This window comes from Carlito syrichta, unplaced genomic scaffold (genome assembly GCF_000164805.1).
Source record: "Carlito syrichta isolate Samal-C Ts95f unplaced genomic scaffold, Tarsius_syrichta-2.0.1 Scaffold304419, whole genome shotgun sequence".
NCBI lineage: Eukaryota > Metazoa > Chordata > Mammalia > Primates > Tarsiidae > Carlito > Carlito syrichta.
Window position 1 is genome coordinate 4,670 of NW_007248515.1, and position 17,942 is coordinate 22,611.

Here is a 17,942-nt window from a genome sequence, read left to right on the forward strand (position 1 = left end):
CTCGTGCCTATAATCCCAGCACTTTGGGAGGCCAAGGTGAGAGGATCACTTGAGGTCAGGAATTTAAGACCAGTCTGCACAACATAGCAAGACCCCCATCTCTAAAAAAATAAAAATATTAGCTGGGTGTGGTGGTGCACACCTGTAGTTTCAGCTACTTGGGAGGTTGAGGCAGGAGGATTCTTTGAGCCCAGGAGGTCAAGACTGTGGTGAGCTATGATTATGCCACTGTCCTCCAGCCTGGTGACAGAATGAGACTCTGTCTAAAATAAAATAAATAAAATAAAATAAAATAAATCTCCAGGGAAAGGTCTAGAGAAGGACCTCCCTTCCTAATCACTCATGGCCATCCCAGGGATTTCATTTCCAAGGGTGCTGGGCTGAGACATGGTGCCCCGCTGGCTCAGCTGACGTGGGAGGTCTGAGATCTTGCAGCCTCCACAGGCAGTGTCCCACGGTGCTGTGCTCACCTGGGAACAGAATGCCTGGGTTCATATCCCGGTTTTGTCACGCCTTGGCAGTCTCAGATCAGACAAGCTGATCTGATACCTCTGAGTCTGGCTTTCCTTGCCGACAAAGGGAGGGAGGCAGCACGTCTCACGGGTCCCTGTGAGGACCAAGGACCGAGTGGGACGACGGAGCCTTGACGTCCAGCACAGCCTCTGGCCCACAATCAGCCGGGATGATGCGTTCTGTGCCCAGGGCCACTGAAAGCAGTGAGAGGCGGGAGCTGGAAGGCTGGCACTGTCCTTTCAGCTTTCTCATGTGCAAAGTGTGGACAAACGCCTGACCGCAACAGTCAGAGTCACATGATAGTGTGGCCTAAGGAGCTAAGGGATTAATAAAGCCACGGTGAGGGTGATGATGATGAGTATGGACATGACAGGGGCTGTCACAGTTCTGAGGCTCAGAACTGTGTGCTCTCTAAAGGTGGCAGCGTGCGCTATGCACGGAGGTGTTAATGGTTTCACAGACAAAAGCCACGATGCACTCTGTGAGCTACTGGTATTAGCAGGGTAGACTTAAATCTACACCACTGATTTGTGCTTCCATTGGAAAAAGAAAAAAAAAAAACAACAACAACTGGGGGAATGCTTCTTCCATGTACGTCTGCAGATTATGAAAATTACCCTCATGTATTTCCATAGAAACCGAGTTAAGGGCTATTTAGACGACAAGCGCGCTCCATGCCCCGCCACTCCATTCTCTTTATGAGTCGCTGAATGACCCTACAAATGGGGTGTTCCTTCAGAACTATAAATCAGGCAATTTATGGTGAGGTTTTTTTCTTTTTCTCTTTCAGTAATGAGAGACATGTGCAGAATATCTCTTGGTTTAATTAAATAAACAGGGTACCAGGAATTCTGGGTGATATCCTTTTCCTAACCCAGGGAGACCCTGGACCCTCGGCTTCAGAAGCACATAACCTAATAGCCGAGTTCCCTGCTGATCTGTCAGCTGGCTCATCCCGCTCAACTGCACGGGTCTTGCCTTCTGTCCTCACCCCAGAAGCGTGGCATTCCTCAGCCAGGGCTGCTCGAAGTGTGGCCCCAGGAGCAGCAGCGCTGGCATCATGGGAGCTGGTTAGAAATGCAGCTTATCAGGCCCTGCTGGACCTCATGCCTCCCTCTGTCCACAGGCGGTGGTGGCTCCAGGGCTGTGCTGCCCTGTCTGGTACCCTTCTCTGGCACCTATCAGGAACTCTTGTCTGGAGGAAGTGGATTCAGGGGGGCAGTATGCCACTGTGGAAAAGAACAGGCTTGGGGGTCCCACAAATGGTGACCTGGACACCTACGGCCCAAGGGAACAAGTGGGCCACTCAACGTCTCAGAAACTCAGTTTCTTTTACCACAAAAAGAAGCTATTTTTGCCTTTTCATGGTTTCCTGAGAATCTGAAAGAATGCTTATAACCTTCCCAGCTCACGGTGGCAGTCCCGTATGTGGTATCTCTTCTATGCTTACATGATGTCCCCCAAAGTCTGGCCCTTGACAGTAGACAGATTAAGGAATCTGAGGGAAGCAGTCATGCACTAGACACTAATGGGCTGTGTGGCTTTGGAGAAGTTACATTCTCTCTTGGAGTCTCAGCTTCCTTCTCTGTGAAATGAAGGAATGGGATGGGCTAGATTTTACATCTCTTTGAGCACTCCTGGAATTCTTTTTTTTTTTGAGACAGGGTCTTTCTCTCTCTCTCTCTCTCTCTCTCTGTTGCCCAGGCTGGAGTGCAGAGTGGCATAATCATATCTCACTGCAGTCTTGACTTTCTGGGCTCAAGTGATCATACCCTGAGTGTAGCTGGGACTATAGGCATATGCTACTATGTCTGGCTAATTTTTTTTTTTTTACTTTTCTGTACAGATGCAGTCTCGTTGTGTTGCCCAGGCTGGTCTTGAACTTCTGGGTTCAAGTGATTCTCTCACCTTGGCCTCCCAAAGTGCTGAGATCACAGGCGTGAGGTACTACACCCAGCAAATACTCCTGGACTTCTGAACCCCTCCTGGCACCTAGCAGTGTACTGGATGCGCCCAAGCAGGCAAGGAAACCCCGTTGGGCAGTTCCCAGCTGCAGACCGGGGTCAGAGGCGCTGGCTCATCTGGGCGCCTCCCTCCAGGTGGGAGGGGCTCCCTTACCAAGCAGCGGGGGAAGCCAGTTGACATTGGCCTCGCAGTGCGAATCCAAGAATGTGATGACATCTCCTATTGCCACGGAGGCCCCCAGCATGCGGGTTCGTATCAGCCCTTCCCGTTTCTTGGTTCGGAGAATCCTCACGCTGGGGAAGAGGGCCATGTAGTCTTCCAGGGGCTTCTTCAGGTGCTCTGTAAGGGAGACAGGAGAGGACAGACAGGTAAGGACAGGCATTCAGTCACCACTCCGGTGCCACCTCCTTGTGTGTGCACTGTGCTTCACAGTCTAGATTTGGCTCTCCCGGATACTGCCTTGCTGGACCTTTCAGATGGGGCCAGGAAGGGCAGGGACCATCACCTGTGGAAGACAGATGGGAAGCGAAGGCTTCAAGAGGGCCACGACAGTGCCTAGACCTGGGTCGCAGATCTTCTGATTGAGGGTGTAGGCATTTGTGGCTTATGCCTGGCTGGGACCTATCCCCTCACCTTCTGGGAACATTTTGATTTTTCTTTGGGACACTGCTCCTCCCCTTCTCAGTCCATCACACTTGGATGGGGTTGACCCCAGGTCTTGCACCCAAGGGGAAGGAGCACATGGCACTGGTGTGACCATTCTGTTCCTTTGGCTGCAGTGATTGGCTCAGGGATGGCCATGTCACCTGACTTAGTCCAAATATGGAGTCCTGAGAATGTTTTTCAGCACTACTGAAAAAATGAGGCCGGGCGTAGTGGCTCATGCCTATAAGCCTAGCACTTTAGGAGGCTGAGGTGGAAGGATTGCTTGAGGCCAGGAGTTTGCAACCAGCCTGGGAAACAAAGCGAGACCCTGTCACTAAAAAAAACAAAAAAACAAAAAAAATTAAAAATTAGCCAGGCATGTTGTTGTGCCTGTAATCTCAGCTACTTGGGAGCCTGAGGCGAGAGGACTGCATGAGTCCAGGAGTTAGAGGCCAGAGGTTGAAGCAAACTATGATTGTGCCACTGCACTCCAGTTTGGGCAACAGAGTGAGACCCTGTCTCCTGGGGGGAAAAAAAGAGTGGAAGCCTTTCTTTTTGCCGGGTGCTATGTTGATCAGCCATGAGTCAAGCTGCTGGTGACATCTTTGGCCAAATGAGGTGCTAAGAGGTAGGAGGTCTGTGAGACTGAGGCCAGCGTGTAAAAATGTCAAGAAATGGAGAGAGATGTGTAAAAATGTTGTCAAGAAGCGGAGATAGATGCTGTCCTGATGACATTCTAACTCCCCAGGCCCCGTGCCGGGAGCAGACAAAACCCTGGTGTTCTTGTGACAACTGACAACAGGCTTCTATGCTTGTTTACTCTCCTGTGCTTGGGTTGGGCTTCTGCCCCATGCCTGAGGAAGCTGTTTTGAATGAATAGCAAAGACAGGCTCTTTCTACTAAAAGCTCCAGCTTTAACATTGGTGTCTCTTTATTTTAATCAGGGTTTGGGTCTCGTGGAGGCAGCTCTATCTTGGTGCTGATCTGCCATGTTGGTTTCTGATGAACTCCAGTTCCGGGGAGGCCTCTAAGATTCCCCCATTTATCTGCTGTTCCTTGCCTAAGAGCAGGTCCTACAGTTAATCCCGTCCTCGGATCAAACAGCCTCAATGTCCTCTACTTCGGTTGTCCTGCACATCCTCCTGAGTCACCCTTCCCTGTGGTGTATAAGCCCAGGGTCTGGGGGATGATGGTTTGGGGATCTACAATCTTGTCTCATGGCCGCCCGAGACATAGACTTGGCTTCTGTTCATGTGTCCCTATTAAGTGTTTCTAAGAAACTGAATATGTCAGTCTCTTCCTTCAGCCTCTTGGCTTCCTGGGACTTCCTTCCTAGGGGTAGGTTTGCATAGACCTGCCCACCGTGGGACAGGTTCTCAATGAAGACTCTGGAACAGGTACGAGAGAACTGAGTCTTAATCACATTTAGTGATGGGACGTTGGGCTCTTTCCTCTTGTGATCAGGAGAAAGGCTGTACGCATCCACAACCCGCAGTCCATGTTGTACTACAAGTCCTGGCCACAGCCACAACTAAGAGAAAGAAAAGGCATGAAGACTGGACGCACAGCCAGTACACTGCCAGGCTTTCAGTGGCAACAGGAGGGTTTCCCCATGATCTGCTCCCATAAGGATTTGTGCCACATCCATCCATTTACTACGACTTAGCTTCTTTTTTTATCAACTGATTTTCAATATGAAATTTTGTATTAAATTAAGTTTATTTTAAAAGGAAACTTTAAACACCATAAGCAAAAAACCGGTATCCTTTATAATAAAGACCTAATAAATAAAAATCCCCAACAAATGAAAAAAAGCAACATTCTGAGACTTTTGCCAGATGCTCCTGCCTCCCCATGATGGTGAGTGGCAGGTCTGCTCTCTTCCTGCAGGCAGGGGTTACGGAAATCCCACTGAGGGCACTCCACTTGAGGTAGTCAGGAGAAACAAGAGAAGACTGGAACGAGGAAGCTCTCTCTCCCCATGACTCAGTGCCACCTGATGGAATTGTCTTACTGCCACTTAAACTCCCACTGGCACGCTCAGGGAAACACCGTGCCGGTCACTTTGGCTTACGTTGCCAAAAACTTCTTTGAGATGAAGTGTATTGTGTTGTGTTGCCAGGCATCTTGTGGGTCAGAGAAGCTACTATAACACAGAGGAGTCATGACCTACACACGCACAACCGAGGTTAGGAGGTTAAAATGCAACCCAGGTCTCCTCTTGCTGTGCACAGAGATTAATATGGTCTCCTCCGCCCTTGCCCACTTCTCTTTGGAACAGTGACTCTGTAGAAAGCAGAAATCAATTTGCCCTAATTGAGGGATTAAATCTTTCCAAAAGAGACTTTCTTGGGCAATGAGACAAGATAGCAAGAGGCAAGATCACGCTCCAAATAGGCCGCTGTTTGGGCAGGAACATTGTCTTTAACAAAAGAGAAAAAAATCCATCGTCATTGTCTGCGACCGCTGCTTCTTCTTGGCTAGGCTCAACTGGTAGGTCATTCCAACACGAATGCGATCCTCTCCCCACCACACGCCACTACTTCCCTCGGAGAAGTATCGCCTGCCCGGCACACTCATCGAGGCCTGCCCGGCACAGCTTGTGGCTAACTCGCCCAGATGCAGATGGCCACGCTCATTATGGATTGACCGATTAAGGCCTTTGACAGCTCATGGTAAAGTCGGAGTTATTATTTAGGGGCAATTATGCTCCCCCTGTCCTTTATTAGAAAATGCGTTTGCACGAAACCAAACCTTCTTTTACCACATTGTCAAAGGGTTTTGGAGTTGAAAGGGGCTCTAAATGAAGATGACGATGGCTATGATGATCATGACAGGGAATGGCTACAGAGTCCCTGTTCACAGAGTGCCCTGTTTCATACATGTCATCTCTGACACTTACAACACAAAAAACTGGGAATCCTAGCTCCATTTCATAGAAAAAGATACTGAGGCTCAGAGGGGGTGTTGTAACCTGCCCAAGGAATGTGGTTTATAAATGTTGAAGCCAAGGTCTAAGACTTATCCTGCCTTACTGTGAAAGAGCAGGCTCTTCCTACGCACCAAATGCCATCTCTGCCTCACCTTGGTGAGTCCCTTCTCCTAAGTGAAGAGTGGGGAGAGTCAGGGAAGTTGTGTTTTACCTAGAGTCATACAGTGAGTCTGTGACACAGCAGGGCTATAACCCAGTTCAGGGTGTTTTCCAGCCTCCACTTCTCCCAGCTCCAGAAGGCCTAGGGCAGGGATGGCAAGTTGGCTTCACTGCAGGGCCTACACTGATGGGCCTGGAATGGATACTTAAAGTTGTGTTAGGAAAGAAGCCGAGGCTCTATCCGGGCTCTGCATGGAAGTGCCAGGAGTGAGGAGAGATGTCTCAGTATCTGACGCAGCAGGGAGGCTGCAGCCCTAACGCCATGAGCTCATCATCCCGATTCCAGGGGCTTCCCTGACTGTAAAACAAGACTGAATTGTTTTTGCCCTTGTTACCCCCCACTTAGGGATGAGTCAGAGCCATGCCACAGGGCCAGAAGCTGACTTCTTGAAAGTGGTGAGCCCCAGCACTAGAAGGCACGAGGCAGGTGTCAGACGAGCGCTTATCAGAGAACAGATGGCTGCTGCAGCCCCGCCCACACCTCCCAGCACCGGGTCCTCCATGCCTGCCGGCCCACCACCTGCAGCACCTGCCCCTCTGTCCGGTGCTCTCTGCGTCCACACATTGGGCTTGGCCAATGACCCCAGTGCTGGAGAAGTGCCCCAACGCCCGAGCCCTCAGGCAGGTTGGCCCTGAGAATCTGCTCCTGTGGGGCCCCAGAACTCCGTGGGGCGAAGTGTGGCTCCTCACGGAGCACTGTCACTGGCTGCCCCGCCCCCGTGCTCTCTGCCCCACTCTCTTGCTAGGGTTTTCCCAAAGCCTCCTCCCAAGTGAATCATTCGGACCTGCTTCCCAAACTCAGACAGACCCATGGCTATCTGAGATCGCCTAAGCCGAGCGTGTGATTCTAGAAGCTCCCAGGGAGCCTTTGGCTCAGCAATGTGTGGCTTTTTGGCATCCAGTTTCTAGAAACAATGGCTAACGTGTGTTTACTACACACTCGCACCCCTAGCCCCAGTGGCTTCACACCGATTGATATCTTGTAATCCTCACAAAAACCCTACGAGGCAGGCCACTGACGAGCACCCTCATTTTGCTGATGAGGGAACGGGGAGCACAGAGAGGTTAAGTAACTTTTCCAAGGTCCATACAATTAGCAAGTGGTAGGTCTTGGATGAAAACTTGGCAGTCAGGCTCCAGAGTCTGTCGTTTTCTTTGTTAAACTTTTTTTTATATAAGAGTCATTTCAACCATATAAAGTAGAATGATGAGCCCCCTGTGGATCTATCACTCAGCTTCAGAAAGGATCAGCTCCTGGTCACTCTCGTCACATCTCTGCCCTGCCCATGGGATGATTGTGGAGCCAGCCAGGTCTGCACCTGAAGCCATCACACTCCAGGAGAGAAAGCCAAAGGGACTAACGCCAAAGGACGTCGCAACTCAGCCTGTGGGACTTAATACTCGCCCAAGTACACTTCCAGAGAGTTCTCTCAGTGCTGAGCACATGGTGCCTTCTTGGGAAGTACTGGGCCTGGTTATCTCACTGGAGTCCCCCCAGAATCAGTGCAGGGAGACGGAGCAGGTATCATCACTTCCAGTGTTACTGGTGGGGAAACTGAGGCCCAGGGAGGGAAAGGCCTTGCCCCAAGTCTCTCAGCTGGTGAGGTCTGAGTGCAGAAAGAAGTTGGGGCCTGAGGGTCCCCCAGCCCACCCTGTATATGCTGCCCTGAACACAGACACAGACACACACACACACACACACACACACACACGCATACACACGCACGTACGCACACACATTGCAGCGTGTCTGGGGCCTGTGGCCCCCTTGACTCCTGTCTTGAAGTGGAGCCTCTCTCTGTGGTCTGAAGAACTCCTAGGACCCCAAGGATGGCTCTACCTGGTGGCTGTGGCTCAAGGAGGAATTGCACTCAGGGAGTTGTTGTGGGCTGAACTGTGTCCCCCGTAAGCTGTGTTCAAGTCCTAACCCTTGGCACTGGGGAATGGGACCGTATTTGGAAACAGGGTCTTTGCAGATGTTATCAAGTTAAGAACAAAGTCATACTGGATTAGGGCAGGCCCTACTCAAATGACTGGCACTTTATTTTGTTTTATTTTATTTTTTAATTTTTTGAGTTGGAGTCTCATTTCATCACCCAGGCTGGAGTGCAGTGGCAAGTTCACCGCCACCCCAGAGTCGACCTTGCTGGGATCCAGCAATCCTTCCACCTCAGCCTTCCAAGTAGCCATAATTACAAGCGTGTGCTACCATGCCTGGCTAATTTTTGATTTTTATTGTCGAGATGAGGTCTCGTCAAGTTGCCCAGGCAGGTCTCGAACTTGTGGGCTCAGACAATTCACTCGCCTTGGCCTCCCAAAGTGCTGGGATTACAGGCTGAGCCACCGAGCCCAGCCCATGACTGACATTTTAAAAGAGAGAGATTCAGACACACAGACTCATAGAGTCAGTGCCACATGATGGTAGGGGCAGAGACTGGAGGGATGTGTCCACATGTCAAGGGTGGCTAAGGGTTGCCAGCACCAGAGGCTGGGGCCAGGCACAGGAAGACCCTCCCCTAGAGCCTTCAAAGAGCAGGACACTTAGATTTTGGACTTCCATCTCCAGAATTGAGAGAACAGACTTGTGTTTAAGCCATCTGGCCTGTGGTGCTTTGTGACACTAGGAAACCAACAGAGGAATGGGAAGATTCTCACGTACTGGCACAGTGACAGTGACATGGTAGGGATATGGCTCCAGTTCAGGCCACAGCTGTCCCTTGTCTGGACTCCTGTAGTCTAACCAGGACTCTGCCTGCTGCTGTCTGGTGCACGTAGCAGTGGGGTGGGCTCTCACAGGAGCAGTAAATTACATCTTGTCACCCATCCCTCCCCTGGCTCCTGGAAGAAGGTCCAGTATCCTTACCAAGGAGGACAAGGCTTGTAGTCAGTCCCTGTCTCCTCTCCAGCCTCATGTGCCCCCTCCCTCATCAATGTCACAGGTGTTCAAGGGTCCCATGATGTCCCCTTTGGCCTCAGGGTCCCTGCCTGTGCCAGCCCTTCTCCCTGGAGGTCTCCCTGCAGTGAACTCCTGCTCCTCCTGTGGATTTCAGGGTTAATTTCAGCTCCACACAGGGAGCTTTCTTGACCTGCCAGACCAGAGCAGCTCCCTACCTTCAGGTGGGCTCTGCAGAGCTCTGGAACCCATCCCTCACGGCTTAGCTCAGGCTGCCGTTGAGTGTCCACAGAATTCCTCACCCAACCCCACGCTCCATGAGGGCAGGCTCTGTGGACGTGCCTCTCCCAGCATGTCCCTTGGGTCTGGCACCAAACCAGCATCTCTTGGACCTGGCTGGGTCCTCCTCAGCATCTCCTCTGACTTATACTCATCCAGGAGGGAAACAGGTCCCAGTTCATCAACCTCACCTCGCTACGTCTAGAAAATGTGGTTTCTTATCCAAGGTCCACAGCCAGCAAGTTGAGTGCTGAAGATAGGACCCTGGAACACATTCACACAAATACACACACACCTAGATAACTGAAAGGCAAACTGTGGCACACCGGGACAAATCCAGCTTGGTTTGCTTGGGAATCTTCCACTTCCAAGCGGAGTATTATATCATTTTCCACTCTGATGCCACCGAACCTTGCAGAAACACCACAAGTAAAGGAGCACTGTGTCCCACACTGGCAGGATGCAGAGCCCCTGGGTGGACCCAGGAGGAAGAGAAGGAGGATGAGGAGGGGAGCAGAGAGAGGTTGCCCACCAAGCACACCGGTGTCCTTCCCAGAGGTGCTGCTCTGGCCCTGGGCGCTGCTCCTGGTGCAGAGGCCATAGCGGGAGAGGCTGCCCTCAGCACATTTGGCCACTCCTGGGGCCTGGCAGTGTCCCAGGTCTTGTCACATCTTAGCACTGTTGGGCTTCTGGCCATTGAAGTGCCATGGTCACCTGTTTCCTGGGATAGATGTCTTCACTTGTAGTTTTAGTGGGTCCTAAGGTATTGTTGTCCATTTGGAGAGGGGGAAGGGACACAACAGCCAAAGTATCGCCCTTTATTTTGTTAGGCTATTCGGTGTTTCTGGTCAAAGGAAAAATTTTGAGATGACCTTTACGGTCACTATCACCATCATGACATTATCAGGTGTGTACTGTGTGCCGGTGTTACATACCCTTATATACATCGGCTCATTCATTCCCATAACACCTCTAGCGGGCAGGTGCTACTAACACTCCTGTCTCAGACAAAGGGAAACTGAGGCTCAGAAAAGTTCTGTGCAGATCTGTGTTCAGACAGCTGGCAGGTGGCAGCCAGGAGTCACCTCGGTGCTTCTGATTCGAAAGCTGGCATGACTGACCGCTCAGCAGCCCTCTTCTTCATGCCCCGACCTCTCTGTTCCGCCTGACAGGCACCGGTTTCTGACTCTAATGTGCTAGGATATCCAAGGCCTTCACTTGCTTGAAAAACTTACAGACAGGTAAATATAAACAGCAGGAAAATTAAAAAGGACAGGTCAAGAAGAAAAGCTATATGATACCGGGATGGGTTCTGGCAGGTGAAACGCACAGGGATTTAAGCACTGCTTACTATGTGGAAAAGGGAAACAGACCAGCCCTTCAGGAAAGACACTTTTTCTGGTTCACAGTCCCAGGAGGAATTTCAGAATGTGGCAGAGCTGAAAGGAACGCTGTAGCGCAGCCAAAAGACCTTTTTCCTTCTCCTTTGGCTTGAGTCCGCTTATGAGACCAAGATGGACCTTTCGATGCCTCTGGAAAACCAGATGTTTCATTTTCCCTTCCTTCTTGTTCCTCCTCCTCATCTTCTTTTTGATAACAGCTTTATTGAGATATAGTTCACATATCATATGATGCATTCATTTTAACGCATACCGTTCAACATCATCCAGGTAGCTCTTGCCCTGTTGAAAGAAGTAAGCCAGCTGGACCTTGCCAAGGGCATCTCTGCCGAGAAGCGTTCAGTTCAGTTGAATCAGGAAAGCATTTCTCCCAGATGATTTAGAATGAACACACACACACACACACACACACACACAAACACACACACAGAAAGAAAAGCATTTTCTGAGTCCCTGCTGCATGTCAGGAGCTATGCTGGGCATATTCCTTTCTGCTGATTTTCAGAACACAGTGGTTTTCAAAGTGTGGTCCCAGTCCAGATGTATCAGGACCTGGAAATTAGAAATGCCAATTCTTAGGCCCCCACCTTACACCTACTGAGTCACATGGGTGGTGCCCACTGACCTGGATTTTAAGAAGCTTGAGACTCACTGATGTAACAAAATGCAGGAGAAATCACCTGGCCCTTTTGCTCATATCAGGATCTTCAAATGATTCAAAACAGAACCCCGTGGCTCCTGCTATGGTAATGGAGAAACAGAAGTTCTTCAAGGGACCCAAGACCCTTTGCTGCCACGCCCAGCTCCACCCACAGACCTGTGAGGGGTGGGGGCTGACTTGGGGCCCTTCCATCCCCCCCATCCCTGAGCACAGTCCTCCAGTCCCCACTGTCCCCACCCGGTCTGGCCTCCGTTTCCCTCCTCTCACCTCCAAGTGAGAGAAGATCTGGCAAGTGATCGCTTCTCCTGATAGGGCTCAGCCCTGAGCACCCTGGGGGAAGCTGGCTTTCAGACAGATGCTGAGATGTCACATGAATTCTGATTCTATACAACGGGGAACAGTGGCTTTCAAATCTTTTGACTGTGACCCATAGGGAGAAATTCATTTTACATCATGGCCTGAAACACGTTCATACAAATACATACACACACCTGTACAATTGAAAGGTGTGACACACTGGGACATGTTTTTTCTATTCTATTCTCTTGTATTCCATTTTTGATAAAAGGTTGGGCATGCGATGACCCCGTCAATTGTCTTCAGGACTATCCCATGGGTCTACTACTATAATCTATCACTGTCATCTAAAAACCCTGGCTTAGGACACAGTCTGGAACCTACTGTGTTAAAAGATGTCCTACTTTGGCTGGGCATGGTGGCTCACGCCTGGGCACTTTGGGAGGCTGATGTGGGGGGACTGCTTGAAGCCAGGAGTTTGAGCCCAGCCTGGGCAACATAGTGAGACTTTGTCTCTACAAAAAATAAAAAGGTAATTAGCCAGGCATGGTGGTGCATGCCTGTAGTCCCAACTACTCAGGAGGCTGAGGCCGGAGGATCGCTTGAGCCTAGGAGTTTGAAGCTGCAGTGAACTACAATTGTGTCACTGTACTCCATCTTGGGTGACACAGAGAAACCCTGTCTTTAAAAAAATAATAATCAGGCTGGGCACAGTGGCTCATGCCTGTGATCCCAGTACTTTGGGAGGCAGAGGTGAGAGGACTGCTTGAGCCTAGGGGTTTGAGACTAGCCTGGCCAACTTGGCGAGACCTTGTCTCTACAATAAATGAAAAAAATTAGCTAGGCGTGGTGGTGCATACTACTTGAAAGGTTGAGGCGAAGGAACGCCTGAGCCCAGCAGGTAGAAGTTGCGGTGGCTGTGAATGTGCCACTGCCACTGCATTCCAGTCTGGGAAACAGAGTAGACACACACACACACACACACACACACACACACACACACACACACACACAAAGATGCCTCACTTTATCCTCAGATGGATGGTCCTCTGTCACTGCCCCCGACTCCAGGCTAGGACTCTTTGCACATCATGCCCCTGTTGCTGTTGCTATTATTATTAGGCTTCTGAGAATGCCCAGGGGTCTATAAACAGGATGGTCACTGCGTCGCCTACCTTAATAGGTCACTACCAGAATTATTTTCTGTTGACTTGAGATCTCTGATATCAATAGGTGGAGAAAGTCATTATGCCCAATAGTCAATTTCCTTCTGCCAAAGACATCAGAAAGCATATTTTAGGTGGCCTTCTGTCACCAGAAGAGCTGCGAGGGAAAGGTATATACTGGGGCTTTGCATCTACGGGCTCGTCTCAGCAGCTGGAGAACATCAAGGACACAGCAGATCCCAGAGAACTGGGTCTAACCCCCTTTGCCAAAGACCAGCGTCGCTCCAGTGTCTGGCTGACTTATCTTCCAGCTCCATGGTTTTCACCCTCTCTGACTCAATGGCCTTTGATGTAATAGCTGTTTTGTATGGTACCCACCCTTTAATATCTTAAAACAAAATTCATAAATAATACAACCTGCCTAAAACCCACTTTCAAAAAATTAGAGTACTGCCCCATAACTATAACATAGAGGAGGAATAGTAAGACAACATGTGTTTCAAAATGTAAATACTTGAGCTGACTGCTATAAGACAGAGAAGCAGCAAAAGCTTGTTTTGTTGTTTTCAGTCAGGGTCTCACTCTGTTGCCGAGCCTGGAGTGAGTGGCATGATCACAGCTCACCACACCCTCGACTTCCTGGGCTCAGGTGATCCTTCCACCTCGGCCTCCTGAGTAGCTGGGACTACAGGAGTGCTCCATGACACTCCTGATAACTTTTTATTTTTTGTAGGGATGAGGTCTCGCTATGTTGCCCAGGCTGGTCTTGAACTTCTGGCTTCAAGCAATCCTCCTGTCTCTGCCTCCCAAAGTGCTGAGATTACAGGCATGAGCTACTACACCCAGTCTCAGTGCTTGGATTTGTGTCATACACTGGAGTACATATGAGTTTACCTAACAGACAGGGACAGGTGTGCTGGGCTGGTGCTCTAGTACCCTGTGCAGCACTGCCGTTGATCCGATTTTCCATTTCAGCCAAAACCAATGTCATCCACGCTGGCTATACACATGCTCCTGGACAAGTCAGTGCAGTGGCATACCAGGAGGTGGACATAAGTCCCTTCCCTGGCATTCACCTTGGAGAAAACACTTCATTGGAAGTTGTTTTGGGTGACAGTTGACAGTAGGAGAGGGGAAAGGGGTGGAGGAGTTTGGGTAAAACGCTAGACATTCCAGTAACAAAATATATTTCTGGGGGGACATTTAGGGACAAGAAGAGGAACCCGTAAGGCTGGGCATTGTGTGAGGGACAGGTGAGAGAACAAACAGCCCTCAGTGCCATGGCCTAGGGGGCCTTGGGTAGAGCAGGAACGGCTAGTGAGACATCAAGCGGGCTGCTTGGAGCATGTGAGTTCAAGCCTCTTCGGACTCTTCTGCCTGGTGTTAAGTCTGAAGTCCTCCCTGGTGCCTGTGTGCACATGGATTCTTTCAGGGGTCTCTAACTCACAGAGTTCATAGTGGTTTGTCTGGAATTTGAGCCCCAGTCTGTCTCTTTTCACCGTCCCTTCACAATCAGGGGTTGCCTGGTCTGGTGGCTGAGATGAACATGTTACATTTACCTCTCTAGCACTTTTGTGAAAAATGTTGGAATGACTTGCAACCTAAGACTGACTGTCCACCTTCCCTAAACATTTGCTTTGAAACCATAAGCCTCTCTGTTCTTTGGCGTCACATTACAAATTACCCACTCAGCGGGTTCAGGTATTTGGCCTGAACGTGCCTTTGGTAGTTTTAAGAATGAATTACTCTCTTTCCTCAAGCAATCACATCCACCAGCCAGCTCCCAGAAATAGAAAGCACTTCATCACCCAAATTAACTCCTCTCCCTCTTTTGCAGAAGATGAGTAATCTATTAAAAAAGAGATGCTATTATCTAAACAGGCAGCCCTGTCTGCACTTTTAATTTCAACTAAATGCCTTGGTTCCTTTTCAGCGGTGGGCAGGGCCATAAATCTGTCGAATAATCAGCTGACAAATAAAAAACTCCAGAAAACACCCCTATCAGGTCAATTACAGCCGCCCCTGTTTTCTGAAAGCACCTCCCCGCCAATCAGCTACAAATGAGAAGAGGAGGCGGGGCTCCTGGACTTGGGCCCCCTCCACTTTCTCACCCAGTTGGAGCCCCGCCAAGGGAGCAGATTCATGGGAATGCTAGTTGTGGGCTTTCGGTAGCTGCCCTTAAATCATGTCAGGCTGTCGGGTGTCGGAGAGCAACATGTGTTTCATTTAGGACTCCAGCTTCCATGCCTATCGCTTAAGGTGTTATTAAAAAAGAAAAAAAAAAATCCTTCCGCTTCAGCAACAGTGTCGGCCTGTCAGTTTCATATTTGTTAAAGGGCAAATGGGTTCTCCTGGGGGAAGTTTTCCTGCTCGGTGCACAGGAAGAGAAAGTCGAACACATGTCAGAATTCTCCTCGCCGCTCCCTCCAGCCACCGCCACCCCGCGCCCCCTGGAAGAAACCCCACCCTACCGGATACTGAATATTATTTTATTTTTTGATTCAAGGGGTACACGTGTAGGTTACATAGGAAAGATGATGAGGAGGCTTGGGGTTCTGCTGAGCCTGTCACACAGATGGTGGATGTGGTACCCAGTGGGGAGTGTCAAACCTTCCCCACCCTTTGGGAGTGCCCCAGGGTCTGTTGCTACCATCCTTGAGGCCATGTGGATTCAGAGTTTAGCTCCCACTTACTAGGGAGAACACACGGTATTCAGTTTTCTGTTTCTGTGATAATTCACTCAGGATTATGGTCTCCGGCTGCATCCGTGTTGTTGCAAAGGCTGTGTAGTATCCCATGGTGTATGCAAGAGGATCCAAAAAACTCTAAATTAGCTTTTTTGTTTTTGGAGGGTGGGCCCCTGGTAGTACAGGCTTCCTTGGCTAGGTGAGTGTGCTAGGAACCCAACAGCAACAGCGTACCAGCTAGTGTTGCTGTGAGAGGCTGTGCTCACCTTCAGTGAATTTTTTTTGGAGATTCTTTCAACGCGTTTGCCTATTTCACAATGGGTGATTTACAAGCACACCTGCCCACACCGCGCTGAGTGTTCAGCAGTTTTTCACCAAAAACAGCATGACCCCTGTGCCCCACCCTCCCTATTCACCCAATCTCACTCTGAGTGACTTTATTTTTGTTCCCAGATGAAAAAAATCCTCAAAGGGAAATATTTTGCCAATGTGGAAGAGGTGAAACAAAATTGGCAGAAGCACTAAAAGGCATCAAAATGGACAAGTTCAAGAAATATTTGAGCAGTGGCAAAAGATCTTGATAGGTGTACTGCATGAAACAGAGAGTACTTTGAAGGCGACTAAGGTTTAGATATGTAAGAATAAGTACATAATTCTTTATAAATAAATTTCGGGGTTTTTTGGGTCTCCCGTTGTATCCATACCACATTTTCCATTGATGGGCACCTAGGTTGGTTCCGTGTCTTTACTGCTGTAAATAGTGCTGCAGTAAGTATGTGCGTGTAGGTGTCTTTTTGGTAGAGTGATCTGTGCTCCTTTGGGTAAATACCCAGGAGCATCACCAACTATCTGGAAACTTCCCTTGTGGGGTCTCTTCCATCTGCTTCTGCACTGGCTAGCGCCGGAGCAGGAACTGTGGGATCTTCAGTCACTTACAGAAATGTCCACACCAGCAATGAATGTGTTCGATCCTGACTTAGTATAGTTTCCTGTTTTTATTTTATTTATTTATTTATTTTTTGAGTCAGAGTCTCACTCTGTTGCCCAGGCTGGAGTGTAGTGGAACACTCACGGCCATCCCAGCATTGACCCATTGGGCTCTGGTGATCCTTCCGCCTCAGCCTTCCAAGTAGCCTGAACTACAGGCATGCACTATCACATCCGGCTAATTTTTGATTTATTGTAGAGAAGAGGTCTCGCCAAGTTGCCCAGGCTGGTCTCGAACCCACAGGCTCAGGCAATCCACTCGCCTCGGCCTCCCAAAGTGCTGGGATTACAGGCTGAGCCACAGACCCTAGCCTCCTGTGTTTATTTTCAAAAATCCATACACACAATGTGCTTCTGGCAAATTCAACATGGCACCCAAGGAAAGGTGTAAAGCATGTTTGGGAGGCCCTGTTACCCAGGTAGTCACGTGTGAGTCTCCAACAGGAGGGAGCATCAGAAAGCAAAAGTCATCAGCCCAGTAGGATATTTACCACTAAGCTGACCACTTGTGACGTTCCCACTCAAGCGTCACTTCGCACTTCACAAAAGCGTATCTCTCTGCCCATCACATCCAAGTGAGTTTGCGAGATGGTGTGTTTCAGGTGTGACTGCCCAGTGATACAACACAAAGCAATGACAAGCTGCTGCAGAGGAAGCCTCAAGTGCAGAGACCCTGAGGCCAATGAGGCAGGACCGGAAGCAGTCACTGACTTTTATTGTTGTTATCAGATGTTTAAGACCATTTCTTGTAGGCAGACATTGGCACAAAATCCCATTAGGATGAAGATTCAGACATTCTGCAGGGACACGTGTGTTCTCCATTTTTGGACATAAAATGTTCTAAATAGTTCATCTTTTTCTTTCTACAATGGAAATGTCTTGCTTATTTTGTGTGTGTGTGTGTGTGTGTGTGATTCCAAATGTGATGTATTTTGTAAAAAATGCTGTGACTACCATGGCAGAACATAACATCTGAGTGACGAGCTATTTGTCACACCTCTAGAGGCGGCCACTCTTGATTGTTGTTATTTCTCACCCAATTTTCTAATGTTTTTTTCCTTTTTGTTTATTTCTTCTGAAATCTGTTTTTTGTCCAGTATTCCAGCAATATACCAAAAGTATCTTTCTATATGAATATATATAGATCCATCATGTCCGGTTTTTTGGTTTTAAATTTTTTTATTGTTTTAGAGACAGGGTCTTGCTCTGTTGCCCAGGCTGGAGTACAGCAGTGCAATCATAGCTCACTGCAGCCTCAAATTCCTGGACGCAAGCAATCTCACCTCAGCCTCCTGAGT

The 17,942-nt window shown here is 49.3% G+C and overlaps 1 protein-coding gene across 1 annotated transcript in view; it reads right to left on the bottom strand.

Moving 5' to 3' along the window:
• The window catches only part of LOC103262274 (polypeptide N-acetylgalactosaminyltransferase 10), a gene marked incomplete at its 3' end in the record, with an annotated part of 201,351 nt that overhangs the window by 2,776 nt on the left and 180,633 nt on the right, over positions 1 to 17,942 (bottom strand). The window contains exon 5 of the mRNA XM_021713293.1: positions 2,632 to 2,817. Within this exon, the coding sequence (XP_021568968.1) occupies positions 2,632 to 2,817 (186 nt within the window). The remainder of the gene's footprint in view (positions 1 to 2,631; positions 2,818 to 17,942) is intronic.